Here is a 17,089-nt window from a genome sequence, read left to right as displayed (position 1 = left end):
TGTGTAACATTTAAATGAAAACAAGCCAGTCATGTCATAAGCTTGACGTATCGTTACTTATGCCAATGAAATAAGGTTATGATAGCACTACTGTACAGTAGGGGTGGGCGGTATGACCAAAATTCGGTTTCACGGTATGACTAATTTTATTTCACGGTAACGATATATTTCACGATATAGTTATTTATAGTTGTAGTTGTTCTCGAAAAATCGACAAAAAGAGCTTTGTATAATAAATAAACCCAAATACTTTAGAAATGAAAAGTACTTCACTTTGTTTGAATTTTCTTTTTCTTTAATTTTGTAAATTATTTCTTTGGTAAACTATTTTTAATAGCTTAATATAGTAAACAAAACACTCTCATCAACTTTTAGATGAACTTCCCCCAACTTATTGATATTAAATACAACTCATAGGTGCAATTCAACTTTAAAGTGTTGCTGAATAATTTTTCAATCTCATGTTATTACTTTACTTCAATCAGTTTATAATATCTGAATATTTTATATTGAACTATTCTATTCATAATAAATGAGTTACTTCCTTTTAATTTGGTAGGATATTAGTAAATACTAGTTATGTTTAAATGTTTTCCCGGTACATTTTTGCCATGTCTGCTTTTAAAGGGCTTGTTTTGTTCTTTTTGTGATATCTGGCAACCCGTCACCTAAAGCTTGTTCAGAAGCGTCAAGTTCATAAGTGACTAGGAGAACAGCAGTATGAAAACCGAACAGCAGCTACTGTTAGTGTTGACTAAGTAAGTTAGTGTAAATTACACACCTTGTAACTGCGTCATTATTTTACATAGCTCAGTGAACTCCGACACACCGCGCTCCCTCTCAGTGCGTGTGCACGCGCGCGTCTTTTGCATCAGTAAAATGCGATCGGTTAATTTGAGTGACAAGTTGTAATCACACATTGAATCGAAGCAAGATTTTATCAGCTGTTTCAGTGGCCAATTGTTTGGAGTTAGAAATATATAACTCGCGCTGCATATTTAGTAATTTTGCCTCAGATACAGGATTAACATGTTATACATTTGCTTTAACAAGCAGGTTGTTCATTACCACGGCAACCGCTCTCGTGTCATACTGAATGCAAGTTTCATGTTTAAAAAGTAACTATACATAAGAGACAGAAAGATGATAACTATACATTATTTAAGGTTATTTCTATTCGTTACGATATTGATATATGAACTGTTGTTGTCGAGCTTTCATGCTTTCCCCGTTGCGATCGTGCACTCCTCTAACTGTAGCCTATGGGTGCCGCACTGCTCTAGTTGACTGCTGCGCCTTTCCCCCCAAAAAATATCACGTTAACAACAACCCTTTAGAAAACGTAATTCCTTTGTGGATCCTCTTGATCTGCTTTCTCCATGTTTCTTTGACAAATCTCAGTGTCTCAGTCTCTCGCACGCTGCATGTGAGTTAACCACGCCCACTTATTTACATGTTGCGGTATCACGGAATGAAAAAATCTGTTACGGTTGACATTTTCTACCGCGGTAACGATATATACCGTCATACCGCCCAGCCCTACTGTACAGCAGATTTTGCTGAAAGGTGAGACGTTAGGATCCCTGCATACGTAGCGCCGATCCTCACCTGAGCACCACCGTGAAGTGGTTTCCCTGCAGCTCTCCCAGTTTTAATGGATTTTTCTTGTAGCTGAAGTTTCCCAGCTTCAGGTTCATGAGGCATTTGTTGAGGTGAGATAATCTCTCAGCGCTGATCCTGAGGAGAAACAGAAGAGCAGAATACAGGAGTGTGTCCTGAGTGTTTGCCGGATCTGGTGCTCGGCTTCACTCACTTCAGCACGGCGATCTCCTGCACTGTGATGGCCCTCTTGTCTTTGGTGCCCATGTAGGAGAACATGTTGGGCCTGACCCTGAAACACAGAGACAGGAGTGTGTGTGAGGTCACGTAACACCAGCGTTCACCAGCCGCAGACTCGTCTCACACACACCTGAGGAACTTGGAGAGAAGGTTGATGGCCTCCATGGTGTCCTTGTTCTCCTTATAGAGAACGAAATGGCAGAAACTGCCACGGTTCTTCGGCCATGAATGCTTTCGAGGGGCTTCAGTGGGAGACAGAGAAGAAGAGAGGATGGACACTAAATGAAAAAGTAATGGAGCACAGACTGAACAACATAACAGAGCTTTTATTAATCGCTTTAAGTTTGAGGAAAACACACATGGTCACTATCACCAGTGCAACAGCTGTGTCAGAGTATTGAGGAATATAATCTACTGTACAAGCTACTGAAGCATCGACACCTAAAGAATATCATATTTAGAAGCCCGCTCAATATTTCTATAGAAGGGTTATAATAACTGAGCTTTATAATTTGCACAGCATCTCTGTCAAATTCACAGTAAAATCCCCCGGAGTTCAATATGATTCAACCACTAATGTGGACTTTAACATCTTTATAACAGACATCTTTCAAAGTCGTTCTAATGGAATAAAACATTGACTTCTGTTTCTGCAAGCCACGAGTGTACATTAAACCTCAAATATGGAGGAGGAAAGAGTTTTAGATTTCTTTTAACTTTTAATCGGAGCATCCTTCCTGTCTGAGCACAAACACCAAACATGATTAACATTAATATCAATATTCCAGCAGTGAAGATAAATCAGGCTGAACAACATCAGTGATAATACTAACTGTGAAAATATCTCCAATAAACCAATAAACCAATTATATAATAAGTCTTCTGTAAAATCTTCTCCTGTGTTTAGAAGCACTTGAGCGCTCGGTCTGGTTTCACGGTCGGTATGATGATCAAACCCGAGTGCCGAATCCAGTATGTGTGTCATGTCACGATCATGATCACGCTGTTGTTAATCACCTCAGTGGCGTCTCTGGGATTGTGATGAGTCTTATAGACTGATAAAGGAATGGAAGGAAAGCTTTCCTGGCGTCCTGGACTGATGTGGGATTGGCCTTACCTGAGGCGGGTCTGACCTCTGTCCCGCGAGCGAGAGGAGCGTTGGGAGAATAAGACAGCGTTACTCAGGACGCGAGCACACACACGGATGAGAGTTAGCATGCGCGGATGAGTCCGGAATCACCGTTCCGTTTCCATTCAATTAATTCGGAAGATTCAGTTTGTGAAGATAAGCGAGATGCAACACACTCCGCTCATTCCTTGCGTACTGAACAGGAACAGAACGGATCTCATCAGGGCAGAAGCTGCCCGAACAACTGTGATATGGAGCATCATGGGATAATCCCATCATCCTCTGGGATCTGTCCTCCTCACATGCACAAACATCAGTCGTGTTTCCATACACTCATGCTCACTCAGGCTCATGCAGGATCATGCAGCGAGTTCAGAGCGCCATCTAGTGTCACAGCACGTCTCTAACACACACACACACACACACACACACACACACACACACACACGTTCTGGAGCTGAAACTACACACACACACGTTCTGGAGCTGAAACTACACACACGTTCTGGAGCTGAAACTACACACACGTTCTGGAGCTGAAACTACACACACGTTCTGGACCTGAAACTACACACACGTTCTGGACCTGAAACTACACACACGTTCTGGACCTGAAACTACACACACACACGTTCTGGAGCTGAAACTACACACACATGTTCTGGAGATGAAACTACACAGATGTTCTGGAGCTGAAACTACACACACGTTCTGGAGCTGAAACTACACACACATGTTCTGGAGCTGAAACTACACACACACATGTTCTGGAGCTGAAACTACACACACACACATGTTCTGGAGCTGAAACTACACACACATGTTCTGGAGATGAAACTACACACACATGTTCTGGAGATGAAACTACACACACATGTTCTGGAGATGAAACTACACACACATGTTCAGGAGATGAAACTACACACACATGTTCTGGAGCTAAAACTACACACAGGTGTTCTGGAGCTGAAACTACACAGGTGTTCTGGAGCTGAAACTACACACACATGTTCTGGAGCTGAAACTACACAGATGTTCTGGAGCTGAAACTACACACACATGTTCTGGAGCTGAAACTACACAGGTGTTCTGGAGCTGAAACTACACACACATGTTCTGGAGCTGAAACTACACACACATGTTCTGGAGATGAAACTACACACACATGTTCAGGAGATGAAACTACACACACATGTTCAGGAGATGAAACTACACACACATGTTCTGGAGCTGAAACTACACACACACACACATGTTCTGGAGCTGAAACTACACACACGTTCTGGAGCTGAAACTACACACACATGTTCTGGAGCTGAAACTACACACACATGTTCTGGAGCTGAAACTACACTCACATGTTCTGGAGCTGAAACTACACTCACATGTTCTGGAGCTGAAACTACACACACGTTCTGGAGCTGAAACTACACACACATGTTCTGGAGCTGAAACTACACACACATGTTCTGGAGCTGAAACTACACACACATGTTCTGGAGCTGAAACTACACTCACATGTTCTGGAGCTGAAACTACACACACGTTCTGGAGCTGAAACTACACACACATGTTCTGGAGCTGAAACTACACACACGTTCTGGAGCTGAACTACACACACATGTTCTGGAGCGAGTGTGTACCTGCCAGTGCTCTTTGACCCGCTGCATGATACGCCACGATGAACTTCTTGCCCTCCCGGTCCTCAGTCTTGGTCTCCAGGCCGGGAAACAGCAGCTTCACAGCTCTGTGCAGGAGAGTGCGCTTCTCCTTCGAGTCCTCCTGCACCTGAAGAACATCAGACAGACATCAGACATGAGAGTGTATAGAAATGAGAGTGTGTGTAGGGTAATGAGAGTGTGTGTAGGGTAATGAGAGTGTGTGAAGGGTAATGAGAGTGTGTAGAGTGTGTAGGGTAATGAGAGTGTGTGTAGGGTAATGAGAGTGTGTGAAGGGTAATGAGAGTGTGTGAAGGGTAATGAGAGTGTGTAGAGTGTGTAGGGTAATGAGAGTGTGTGTAGGGTAATGAGAGTGTGTAGGGTAATGAGAGTGTGTGTAGTGTGTGTAGGGTAATGAGAGTGTGTGTAAGGTAATGAGAGTGTGTGTAGTGTGTGCAGGGTAATGAGAGTGTGTGCAGGGTAATGAGAGTGTGTGTAGTGTGTGTAGGGTAATGAGAGTGTGTGTAGGGTAATGAGAGTGTGTGTAGGGTAATGAGAGTGTGTGTAGGGTAATGAGAGTGTGTAGGGTAATGAGAGTGTGTGAAGGGTAATGAGAGTGTGTGAAGGGTAATGAGAGTGTGTAGAGTGTGTAGGGTAATGAGAGTGTGTGTAGGGTAATGAGAGTGTGTGAAGGGTAATGAGAGTGTGTAGAGTGTGTAGAGTGTGTAGGGTAATGAGAGTGTGTGTAGGGTAATGAGAGTGTGTAGAGTGTGTAGGGTAATGAGAGTGTGTGTAGTGTGTGTAGGGTAATGAGAGTGTGTGTAGGGTAATGAGAGTGTGTGTAGAGTGTGTAGGGTAATGAGAGTGTGTGTAGAGTGTGTAGGGTAATGAGAGTGTGTGTAGAGTGTGTAGGGTAATGAGAGTGTGTGTAGGGTAATGAGAGTGTGTGTAGGGTAATGAGAGTGTGTAGGGTAATGAGAGTGTGTGTAGGGTAATGAGAGAGTGTAGGGTAATGAGAGAGTGTAGGGTAATGAGGGTGTGTGTAGGATAATGAGTGTGTGTAGGGTAATGAGAGTGTGTAGGGTAATGAGAGTGTGTAGGGTAATGAGAGTGTGTAGGGTAATGAGAGTGTAGGGTAATGAGAGTGTAGGGTAATGAGAGTGTGTAGGGTAATGAGAGTGTGTAGGGTAATGAGAGTGTGTGTGTGTAGGGTAATGAGAGTGTGTGTGTAGGGTAATGAGAGTGTAGGGTAATGAGTGTAGGGTAATGAGAGAGTGTGTAGGGTAATGAGAGAGTGTGTAGGGTAATGAGAGTGTGTAGGGTAATGAGAGTAATAGGGTAATGAGAGTGTGTAGGGTAATGAGAGAGTAGGGTAATGAGAGTGTAGGGTAATGAGAGTGTAGGGTAATGAGAGTGTAGGGTAATGAGGGTAATGAGAGTGTAGGGTAATGAGAGTGTAGGGTAATGAGAGTGTGTGTAGGGTAATGAGAGTGTGTAGGGTAATGTGAGTGTGTGTAGGGTAATGAGAGTGTGTAGGGTAATGAGAATGTGTGTAGTGTGTGTAGGGTAATGAGAATGTGTGTAGTGTGTGTAGGGTAATGAGAGTGTGTGTAGTGTGTGTAGGGTAATGAGAGTGTGTGTAGTGTGTGTAGGGTAATGAGAGTGTGTGTAGGGTAATGAGAGAGTGTGTAGGGTAATGAGAGAGTGTGTAGGGTAATGAGAGTGTGTAGGGTAATGAGAGAGTGTGTAGGGTAATGAGAGAGTGTGTAGGGTAATGAGAGTGTGTAGGGTAATGAGAGAGTGTGTAGGGTAATGAGAGTGTGTAGGGTAATGAGAGTGTGTAGGGTAATGAGAGTGTGTGTAGGGTAATGAGAGTGTGTGTAGGGTAATGAGAGTGTGTGTAGGGTAATGAGAGTGTGTGTAGGGTAATGAGAGTGTGTGTAGGGTAATGAGAGTGTGTGTAGTGTGTGTAGGGTAATGAGAATGTGTGTAGTGTGTGTAGGGTAATGAGAGTGTGTGTAGTGTGTGTAGGGTAATGAGAGTGTGTGTAGTGTGTGTAGGGTAATGAGAGTGTGTAGGGTAATGAGAGTGTGTAGGGTAATGAGAGTGTGTGTAGGGTAATGAGAGTGTGTGTAGGGTAATGAGAGTGTGTGTAGTGTAATGAGAGTGTGTGTAGTGTGTGTAGGGTAATGAGAGTGTGTGTAGTGTGTGTAGGGTAATGAGAATGTGTGTAGTGTGTGTAGGGTAATGAGAGTGTGTGTAGTGTGTGTAGGGTAATGAGAGTGTGTGTAGTGTGTGTAGGGTAATGAGAGTGTGTGTAGGGTAATGAGAGTGTGTAGGGTAATGAGAGTGTGTAGGGTAATGAGAGTGTGTAGGGTAATGAGAGTGTGTAGGGTAATGAGAGTGTGTAGGGTAATGAGAGTGTGTGTAGGGTAATGAGAGTGTGTGTAGGGTAATGAGAGTGTGTGTAGGGTAATGAGAGTGTGTGTAGGGTAATGAGAGTGTGTGTAGGGTAATGAGAGTGTGTGTAGTGTGTGTAGGGTAATGAGAATGTGTGTAGTGTGTGTAGGGTAATGAGAGTGTGTGTAGTGTGTGTAGGGTAATGAGAGTGTGTGTAGTGTGTGTAGGGTAATGAGAGTGTGTAGGGTAATGAGAGTGTGTGTAGGGTAATGAGAGTGTGTGTAGGGTAATGAGAGTGTGTGTAGGGTAATGAGAGTGTGTGTAGGGTAATGAGAGTGTGTGTAGGGTAATGAGAGTGTGTGTAGTGTAATGAGAGTGTGTGTAGGGTAATGAGAGTGTGTGTAGTGTGTGTAGGGTAATGAGAGTGTGTGTAGTGTGTGTAGGGTAATGAGAATGTGTGTAGTGTGTGTAGGGTAATGAGAGTGTGTGTAGTGTGTGTAGGGTAATGAGAGTGTGTGTAGTGTGTGTAGGGTAATGAGAGTGTGTGTAGGGTAATGAGAGTGTGTGTGGGGTAATGAGAGTGTGTAGGGTAATGAGAGTGTGTAGGGTAATGAGAGTGTGTAGGGTAATGAGAGTGTGTAGGGTAATGAGAGTGTGTGTAGGGTAATGAGAGTGTGTGTAAGGTAATGAGAGTGTGTGTAGGGTAATGAGAGTGTGTGTAGGGTAATGAGAGTGTGTGTAGGGTAATGAGAGTGTGTGAAGGGTAATGAGAGTGTGTGAAGGGTAATGAGAGTGTGTACAGTGTGTAGGGTAATGAGAGTGTGTGTAGGGTAATGAGAGTGTGTGAAGGGTAATGAGAGTGTGTAGAGTGTGTAGGGTAATGAGAGTGTGTGTAGGGTAATGAGAGTGTGTAGAGTGTGTAGGGTAATGAGAGTGTGTGTAGTGTGTGTAGGGTAATGAGAGTGTGTGTAGGGTAATGAGAGTGTGTGTAGTGTGTGTAGGGTAATGAGAGTGTGTGTAGAGTGTGTAGGGTAATGAGAGTGTGTGTAGGGTAATGAGAGTGTGTGTAGGGTAATGAGAGTGTGTGTAGGGTAATGAGAGTGTGTAGGGTAATGAGAGTGTGTGTAGGGTAATGAGAGAGTGTAGGGTAATGAGAGAGTGTAGGGTAATGAGAGTGTAGGGTAATGAGAGTGTGTGTAGGATAATGAGTGTGTGTAGGGTAATGAGAGTGTGTAGGGTAATGAGAGTGTGTAGGGTAATGAGAGTGTGTAGGGTAATGAGAGTGTGTAGAGTGTGTAGGGTAATGAGAGTGTGTAGGGTAATGAGAGTGTGTAGGGTAATGAGAGTGTGTAGGGTAATGAGAGTGTGTAGGGTAATGAGAGTGTAGGGTAATGAGAGTGTAGGGTAATGAGAGTGTGTAGGGTAATGAGAGTGTGTAGGGTAATGAGAGAGTGTGTGTAGGGTAATGAGAGAGTGTGTAGGGTAATGAGAGTGTGTAGGGTAATGAGAGTGTGTAGGGTAATGAGAGTGTGTAGGGTAATGAGAGTGTGTAGGGTAATGAGAGTGTGTGTGTAGGGTAATGAGAGTGTAGGGTAATGAGAGTGTAGGGTAATGAGAGTGTGTGTGTAGGGTAATGAGAGTGTAGGGTAATGAGAGTGTAGGGTAATGAGAGTGTGTGTAGGATAATGAGTGTGTGTAGGGTAATGAGAGTGTGTAGAGTGTGTAGGGTAATGAGAGTGTGTAGGGTAATGAGAGTGTGTAGGGTAATGAGAGTGTGTAGGGTAATGAGAGTGTAGGGTAATGAGAGTGTAGGGTAATGAGAGAGTGTGTGTAGGGTAATGAGAGAGTGTGTGTAGGGTAATGAGAGAGTGTGTGTAGGGTAATGAGAGAGTGTATGTAGGGTAATGAGAGTGTGTAGGGTAATGAGAGTGTGTAGGGTAATGAGAGTGTGTAGGGTAATGAGAGTGTGTGTGTAGGGTAATGAGAGTGTGTGTGTAGGGTAATGAGAGTGTAGGGTAATGAGAGTGTAGGGTAATGAGAGTGTGTGTGTAGGGTAATGAGAGTGTAGGGTAATGAGAGAGTGTGTAGGGTAATGAGAGAGTGTGTAGGGTAATGAGAGAGTGTGTAGGGTAATGAGAGAGTGTGTAGGGTAATGAGAGTGTGTAGGGTAATGAGAGTGTGTGTGTAGGGTAATGAGAGTGTAGGGTAATGAGAGTGTAGGGTAATGAGAGTGTGTGTGTAGGGTAATGAGAGTGTAGGGTAATGAGAGTGTAGGGTAATGAGAGTGTAGGGTAATGAGAGTGTGTGTAGGATAATGAGTGTGTGTAGGGTAATGAGAGTGTGTAGGGTAATGAGAGTGTGTAGGGTAATGAGAGTGTAGAGTGTGTAGGGTAATGAGAGTGTGTAGGGTAATGAGAGTGTGTAGGGTAATGAGAGTGTAGGGTAATGAGAGTGTAGGGTAATGAGAGTGTAGGGTAATGAGAGTGTAGGGTAATGAGAGTGTAGGGTAATGAGAGTGTAGGGTAATGAGAGAGTGTGTAGGGTAATGAGAGAGTGTGTAGGGTAATGAGAGAGTGTGTAGGGTAATGAGAGAGTGTGTAGGGTAATGAGAGAGTGTGTAGGGTAATGAGAGTGTGTAGGGTAATGAGAGTGTGTAGGGTAATGAGAGTGTGTAGGGTAATGAGAGTGTGTAGGGTAATGAGAGTGTAGGGTAATGAGAGTGTGTAGGGTAATGAGAGTGTAGGGTAATGAGAGTGTAGGGTAATGAGGGTAATGAGAGTGTAGGGTAATGAGAGTGTAGGGTAATGAGAGTGTAGGGTAATGAGAGTGTAGGGTAATGAGAGTGTGTGTAGGGTAATGAGAGTGTGTGTAGGGTAATGAGAGTGTGTGTAGGGTAATGAGAGTGTAGGGTAATGAGAGTGTGTGTAATGAGAGTGTGTGTAATGAGAGTGTGTGTAATGAGAGTGTGTGTAATAAGAGTGTGTGTAGGGTAATGAGAGTGTGTGTAGGGTAATGAGAGTGTGGGTAATGAGAGTGTGTATGGTAATGAGAGTGTGGGGTAATGAGAGTGTGTGTAATGAGAGTGTGTGTAATGAGAGTGTGTGTAATGAGAGTGTGTGTAGGGTAATGAGAGTGTGTGTAGGGTAATGAGAGTGTGTGTAATGAGAGTGTGTAGGGTAATGAGAGTGTGGTGTGTAGGGTAATGAGAGTGTGTAGGGTAATGAGAGTGTGTAGGGTAATGAGAGTGTGTAGGGTAATGAGAGTGTGTAGGGTAATGAGAGTGTGTAGGGTAATGAGTAGAGCCCGACCGATATGGATTTTTGGGCGCCGATGCCGATACCGATAAAAAAAAGCCAGATACCGATATATCGGCCGATATTATTTATGTGTATATTATAATACAGTAGCAATATTATTTATGTGTATTATAGTACAGTAAGTTTGGACACACTTTCCAATTGGTGTGTACAAACTTTTGATGGGTACTGTATATAGAATACACAGTATAAACAGAATAAATATATAAACGTTTTGCAATGATAACTTAAATGTGGTGATTAAACACTTGTGTGACAAAGATATATAATGGAGGCAGGGTGAATGATAGAATGAGAATTTGAGCTGTAACCAAACTAGTTTGCATTGCATTTTATATTATATTATATTCTAAATACTCTTCTATTTTTAATCTTAATTTAGTGGAGGAAGAACTCAGATCTTTTTAGTAAAGTAAAATAATGAAATGATATATAATGAAAACCTTGGCTTGAAAATCATAATGAAAACGTTTCTAATTACATATGTACAGTAGTTTTATACTATTTTAAATAAGTAGTAAGCAAAATGTACTAAACGTGAAACTAGGCTATAGGGCTGGACCCGAATATTCGTTCGGTGGGTTGGTAGGGTAATGAGAGTGTGTAGGGTAATGAGAGTGTGTAGGGTAATGAGAGTGTGTGTGTAGGGTAATGAGAGAGAGTGTGTAGGGTAATGAGAGAGTGTGTAGGGTAATGAGAGTGTGTAGGGTAATGAGAGTGTGTAGGGTAATGAGAGTGTGTAGGGTAATGAGAGTGTGTAGGGTAATGAGAGTGTGTAGGGTAATGAGAGTGTAGGGTAATGAGGGTAATGAGGGTAATGAGGGTAATGAGGGTAATGAGGGTGTAGGGTAATGAGAGTGTGTGTAGGGTAATGAGAGTGTGTGTAGGGTAATGAGAGTGTGTGTAGGGTAATGAGAGTGTGTGTAGGGTAATGAGAGTGTGTGTAGGGTAATGAGAGTGTGTGTAGGGTAATGAGAGTGTAGGGTAATGAGAGTGTAGGGTAATGAGAGTGTAGGGTAATGAGGTGTAGGGTAATGAGAGTGTAGGGTAATGAGAGTGTAGGGTAATGAGAGTGTAGGGTAATGAGAGTGTGTGTAGGGTAATGAGAGTGTGTGTAATGAGAGTGTGTGTAGGGTAATGAGTGTGTGTAGGGTAATGAGAGTGTGTGTAGGGTAATGAGTGTGTGTAGGGTAATGAGTGTGTGTAGGGTAATGAGAGTGTGTAGGGTAATGAGAGTGTGTAGGGTAATGAGAGTGTGTAGGGTAATGAGAGAGTGTAGGGTAATGAGAGTGTAGGGTAATGAGAGTGTAGGGTAATGAGAGTGTAGGGTAATGAGAGTGTAGGGTAATGAGAGTGTAGGGTAATGAGTAGAGCCCGACCGATATGGATTTTTGGGCGCCGATGCCGATACCGATAAAAAAAAAGCCAGATACCGATATATCGGCCGATATTATTTATGTGTATATTATAATACAGTAGCAATATTATTTATGTGTATTATAGTACAGTAAGTTTGGACACACTTTCCAATTGGTGTGTACAAACTTTTGATGGGTACTGTATATAGAATACACAGTATAAACAGAATAAATATATAAACGTTTTGCAATGATAGCTTAAATGTGGTGATTAAACACTTGTGTGACAAAGATATGTAATGGAGGCAGGGTGAATGATAGAATGAGAATTTGAGCTGTAACCAAACTAGTTTGCATTGCATTTTATATTATATTATATTCTAAATACTCTTCTATTTTTAATCTTAATTTAGTGGAGGAAGAACTCAGATCTTTTTAGTAAAGTAAAATAATGAAATGATATATAATGAAAACCTTGGCTTGAAAATCATAATGAAAACGTTTCTAATTACATATGTACAGTAGTTTTATACTATTTTAAATAAGTAGTAAGCAAAATGTACTAAACGTGAAACTAGGCTATAGGGCTGGACCCGAATATTCGTTCGGTGGGTTGGTATTCGATTTGAAAATTTGGGATCCCCCGCGAAACGGTTCTTATTGGCGCTTGAATAAGGCCGGCGACACACTGACTGCGTGGCATGGCCGTTTTTATTTCGGCTCCCATGTTAACAGGTTGGAGTTTGCACACTGCCTGCGTGAGACACGCGTCTCTCAGGCGCGGCTCGAGCCACGCGGAAAACGCGTCCATGCTAGAAATAGAACCGACGCCAGTGTTCCAGCAACGGGAGAACAGCGGAGTTTGTATGGACGAAGTGCATGTCTGAGCTTGTGTTTTGGATTAAGCTGTGTTGCTTTGACATTGTGGAAAATAGAATAATAGAAACAAAATGTATTAGCCTTTTTACCCGTTATTATCAATCTAAATTAATCTCGTTTTTTTATTTAACTTAATTTCGTTTTTCTTTATTTAAATTTCGTTTTTCTTTATTTAAATTTCGTTTAATTTCTTTATTTAAATTTCGTTTTTCTTTATTTAAATTTCGTTTTTCTTTATTTAAATTTCGTTTAATTTCTTTATTTAAATTTCGTTTTTCTTTATTTAAATTTCGTTTTTCTTTATTTAAATTTCGTTTAATTTCTTTATTTTAATTTCGTTTAATTTCTTTATTTTAATTTCGTTTTTCTTTATTTAAATTTCGTTTAATTTCTTTATTTAAATTTCATTTTTCTTTATTTAAATTTCGTTTTTCTTTATTTAAATTTCGTTTTTCTTTATTTAAATTTCGTTTTTCTTTATTTAAATCTACCCTTTACTGTGTCAGTAATTTTGTTAGTCAGAAAAATATTAGACTACCTTAAAAGTATTGCTTAATTTAACAGACCTGTGTGTGTGCGTTTTATATCACTGACAGTGTCCGTTCTCGGACGCATTCTCTGCCCGCGTGTGGTGCGCCGCTTCCCGCTCGCGCTGTTCTGTAGTTTACTAAAAGTGTATTAATTCTGAACGTGTCGCGTCTCCATCTGGCTACTTTTAATGCAAAATGGCCCTATATAAAGTGTTATAATTACATAAATTATTGGAATATTGCTTGATGTTGTAACGTAGCAGAATGAGCTTTAACACTGTGTCTACACAGGACGCGGCTGTTATTTTTTTGCCACTTTTGCCAGTTCTTTGTAACAGCTTTTAGGTGCTTTATTGGCAGCGCCATCCTTACATAAATCCCTGCACGCTGCATTTTTTTAAATATTAATTTATCGGCCGTTATAAATGCCGATACCGATAGTTAGGAAAATGCCTAATATCGGCCGATATTATCGGTCGGGCTCTAGTAATGAGAGTGTGTGTAGTGTGTGTAGGGTAATGAGAGTGTGTGTAGGGTAATGAGAGTGTGTAGAGTGTGTAGGGTAATGAGAATGTGTGTAGTGTGTGTAGGGTAATGAGAGTGTGTGTAGGGTAATGTGAGTGTGTGTAGGGTAATGAGAGTGTGTAGAGTGTGTAGGGTAATGAGAATGTGTGTAGTGTGTGTAGGGTAATGAGAGTGTGTGTAGGGTAATGAGAGTGTGTGTAGGGTAATGAGAGTGTGTGTAGGGTAATGAGAGTGTAGGTAGGGTAATGAGAGTGTAGGTAGGGTAATGAGAGTGTAGGTAGGGTAATGAGAGTGTAGGGTAATGAGAGTGTAGGGTAATGAGAGTGTGTGTAATGAGAGTGTAGGGTAATGAGAGTGTAGGGTAATGAGAGTGTGTGTAATGAGAGTGTGTGTAGGGTAATGAGAGTGTGTGTAGGGTAATGAGAGTGTGTGTAGGGTAATGAGAGTGTGTGTAGGGTAATGAGAGTGTGTGTAGGGTAATGAGAGTGTGTGTAGGGTAATGAGAGTGTGTGTAGGGTAATGAGAGTGTGTGTAGGGTAATGAGAGTGTGTGTAGGGTAATGAGAGTGTGTGTAGGGTAATGAGAGTGTGTGTAGGGTAATCAGAGTGTGTGTAGGGTAATGAGAGTGTGTGTAGGGTAATGAGAGTGTGTGTAGGGTAATGAGAGTGTGTGTAGGGTAATGAGAGTGTGTAATGAGAGTGTGTAGGGTAATGAGAGTGTAGGGTAATGAGAGTGTGTAGGGTAATGAAAGTGTGTAGGGTAATGAAAGTGTGGGGTAATGAAAGTGTGTAGGGTAATAAGGTAATGTGTACCTCGATGGCCACGGTTCCCTCTTTGTTCTTGAAGAGCTGGAGCTCCGTCAGCTTCTGCTTCTGCTCTTCTGTCAGAGTCTGACACTCGGCCGAACTGAGATCCGGAGAGGGTTCCTGCGTCACAAGGAGAAAACACGCTTACATATGACATCATCTACGCTGAACTGAGATCCGGAGAGGGTTCCTGCGTCTACCCTAACCCTAACGGGATCTTATGTTCTTAAGTCAGGCTTTACAGGATTAAAATAATACATACTGCGTTTGGAATAAAAGTGTGTGTCCCGTGTGAACAGACTCTCCCAGGACTGACAGACCGGGTCATTGTGGGCCAGGGATGAATAAATAACGTGTAATGATTTCTCAAACTATGTTCTGTTAGTCTGCCACAATAATAACACAGTCTGTGAACTGATTAGAGTGATCCAAGACTCTCACCACGACATCCGCAGGAACACACAGATCATCCAGCCGGACCATCTTCCCGTCTCTACTGATCTCATGGACCACGAAGTCTGAGTACCTGAATAAACACACGAGCGGTTTAATTGAAACCGACTGGACACTGCCGTCACACACTCTCACTCACTCACTCACTAGGGATGTCCCGATCCGATTCACGGCATCGGTATCTAGCGATACTGGCCCAGAACGCTAGATCGGATATCGGCGGGGAGAAAAAAAAAAGATCCGATACCTATGATCCGATACCTATTAGGGGTGGAACGGTACATGTATTCGTACTGAACGTACGTTCAAACGTACCAAACGTACGCGCTTTGGACGCGCGAATGGATTCAAACTGTTCAAGCATCGAAATAGACGCAATAGATGCGAATTTGACGCTCTATTCGCGTTTGGTGTGAACGCATCAAAATGAACAGGCTGCGATGTCAAGATTGCAATGCTGGAATGTGTGTGTGTGTGTGTGTGTGTCAGAGAGAGAGAGAGAGGCACGGGCGCGATCGAACAGTGGAAACATAAAAACATACTCCGTCATTTTCATACAGGACATCATTAAAACTGCAAAAAGTGTTTAGCCTACTTATATTTGTGTTAGTGTTGTCACGATACCAAAATTATTGTTTCGATACCGATACCAAGTCAAGTATTGCGATTTCGATACTTTTTCGATACTTTTCCTGAAAAGGGAGAAACACTCTCAAATATCATTGCTGTGCTTTATTTTAAAACCGGGACAACATTCTAATCATATAACACACTAATAAATTAACATATGAACAGCAGATATATTAAACATTTGAACAAAATATGAAATATAAAAAATAAATTAGAGCAATGACATTCAAGGTAAAAAAATATATAAATTTAGCAGCATTATCTCATTTATCATAAGAAACATAAGAGCTTTATCTTGATTCTGAACTTTGAATAAAAATATGAACAGTGATTATATTAAACAAAGTTTAATATTGGTAACATATGATAAGCCTCATTGGTGATATATTTGACGTGGGGAGAGAGAGATGTGTGGAAGGCCTATACTTCATGTTAAACATAAATATATAGCAGCAAAGACAACGTCGGCAGTGTTGACGGCAAAATAGGCTACAGAATAATTCGTTCTGTATTTGAGAGGTGCAATATTTGAAAATCGATAATATTTTTTTTAAATGACATTTATTGTATTTATGTCAAAACGTTCAAACATCAAAATGTCATTTTTTAATATGTATTCGTGTCAAAATGACATAGAAACATCTTTTCCTATTCTATTTTGCCTGGAAACGCTTCCAACACGCTTGCGTGTCGCGTGAAAAATAGGCGTCGGTTCTATTTGTAGCATGGACGCGTTTTCCGCGCGTCTCGAGCTGCGCCCAGACGCGTGTGTCACGCAGGCAGTTAACATGGGAGCCGAAATAAAAACGGACACGACACGCAGCCAGTGTGTCGACTCGCCGGCCTTACAAATCTGGAACGCAGTCATTCTTAGAAGTATCGATACTAATAAATTAAGGAATCGTGACGTTTTTAATTTCCGATTTACTTTTGAAGTATCGGTGCACCGTGCAACAGAGAAAGGTAGGCAACGTACTTCCATATGTCACTCCTCGCGTCATCTTTTTCTACGAGTCGTGGCCCACTTGTGCTCGCACATGCAGCCATCTCGCTGTAGTGTTTTGTCACATGACACCGACAGCGGCAGGTTCTTTGCTGCGTGCGTCAGGAAAAAAACACAGACGTCCATAGGGAGGCGTTTTTTTTTTATTTTGTTTTTTTTATAAAGTATCGATACTGAAAAATTTAGGTATCGTGACGTTTTTAATTTCCGAGTATCGCGATACTTTTGAAGTATCGGTACACCGTGCAACACTAATTTGTGTAAAACACAACATTGTGCTTTTGTCAAACTGTAAACTCTTGTCAAACTGTAACTGTCACCCAACCAAAATCACACACACACGCTGTTTAAAAGCAAAAATGATCTCATCTTTTGGACATTCATCATATTGCATTGGTTTTCATTTCTTGTCCTAAAACAGAGCACTAATCTGTTTATTTTGAAGTTACACATTCTACATTGATTAAAAAAGAAAATCAAATGTGTTTTTAATGGAAGTATTATTTTATACAGAAATAAATTATTTATAATTCAGATGAGAATAAAGTTAAAGTTAATAAAA

At 41.5% G+C, this 17,089-nt stretch overlaps 1 protein-coding gene across 1 annotated transcript in view; it reads right to left on the bottom strand.

Moving 5' to 3' along the window:
• The window catches only part of pus7 (pseudouridine synthase 7), a 56,585-nt gene that overhangs the window by 35,122 nt on the left and 4,374 nt on the right, over positions 1-17,089 (bottom strand). The window contains exons 3-8 of the mRNA XM_082160367.1: positions 14,883-14,967; positions 14,448-14,561; positions 4,612-4,756; positions 1,970-2,081; positions 1,814-1,891; positions 1,609-1,737 (exon numbers count right to left, since the gene is read on the bottom strand). Of these exons, the coding sequence (XP_082016493.1) occupies positions 1,609-1,737; positions 1,814-1,891; positions 1,970-2,081; positions 4,612-4,756; positions 14,448-14,561; positions 14,883-14,967 (663 nt within the window). The remainder of the gene's footprint in view (positions 1-1,608; positions 1,738-1,813; positions 1,892-1,969; positions 2,082-4,611; positions 4,757-14,447; positions 14,562-14,882; positions 14,968-17,089) is intronic.

The sequence above is a fragment of the Leuciscus leuciscus genome, assembly GCF_965113295.1.
Source record: "Leuciscus leuciscus genome assembly, chromosome: 25".
In the NCBI taxonomy this organism is placed as follows: Eukaryota; Metazoa; Chordata; class Actinopteri; order Cypriniformes; family Leuciscidae; genus Leuciscus; species Leuciscus leuciscus.
The sequence above is the reverse complement of the archived record's forward strand: the minus strand, read 5'-3'. Positions and strand labels throughout refer to the sequence as shown.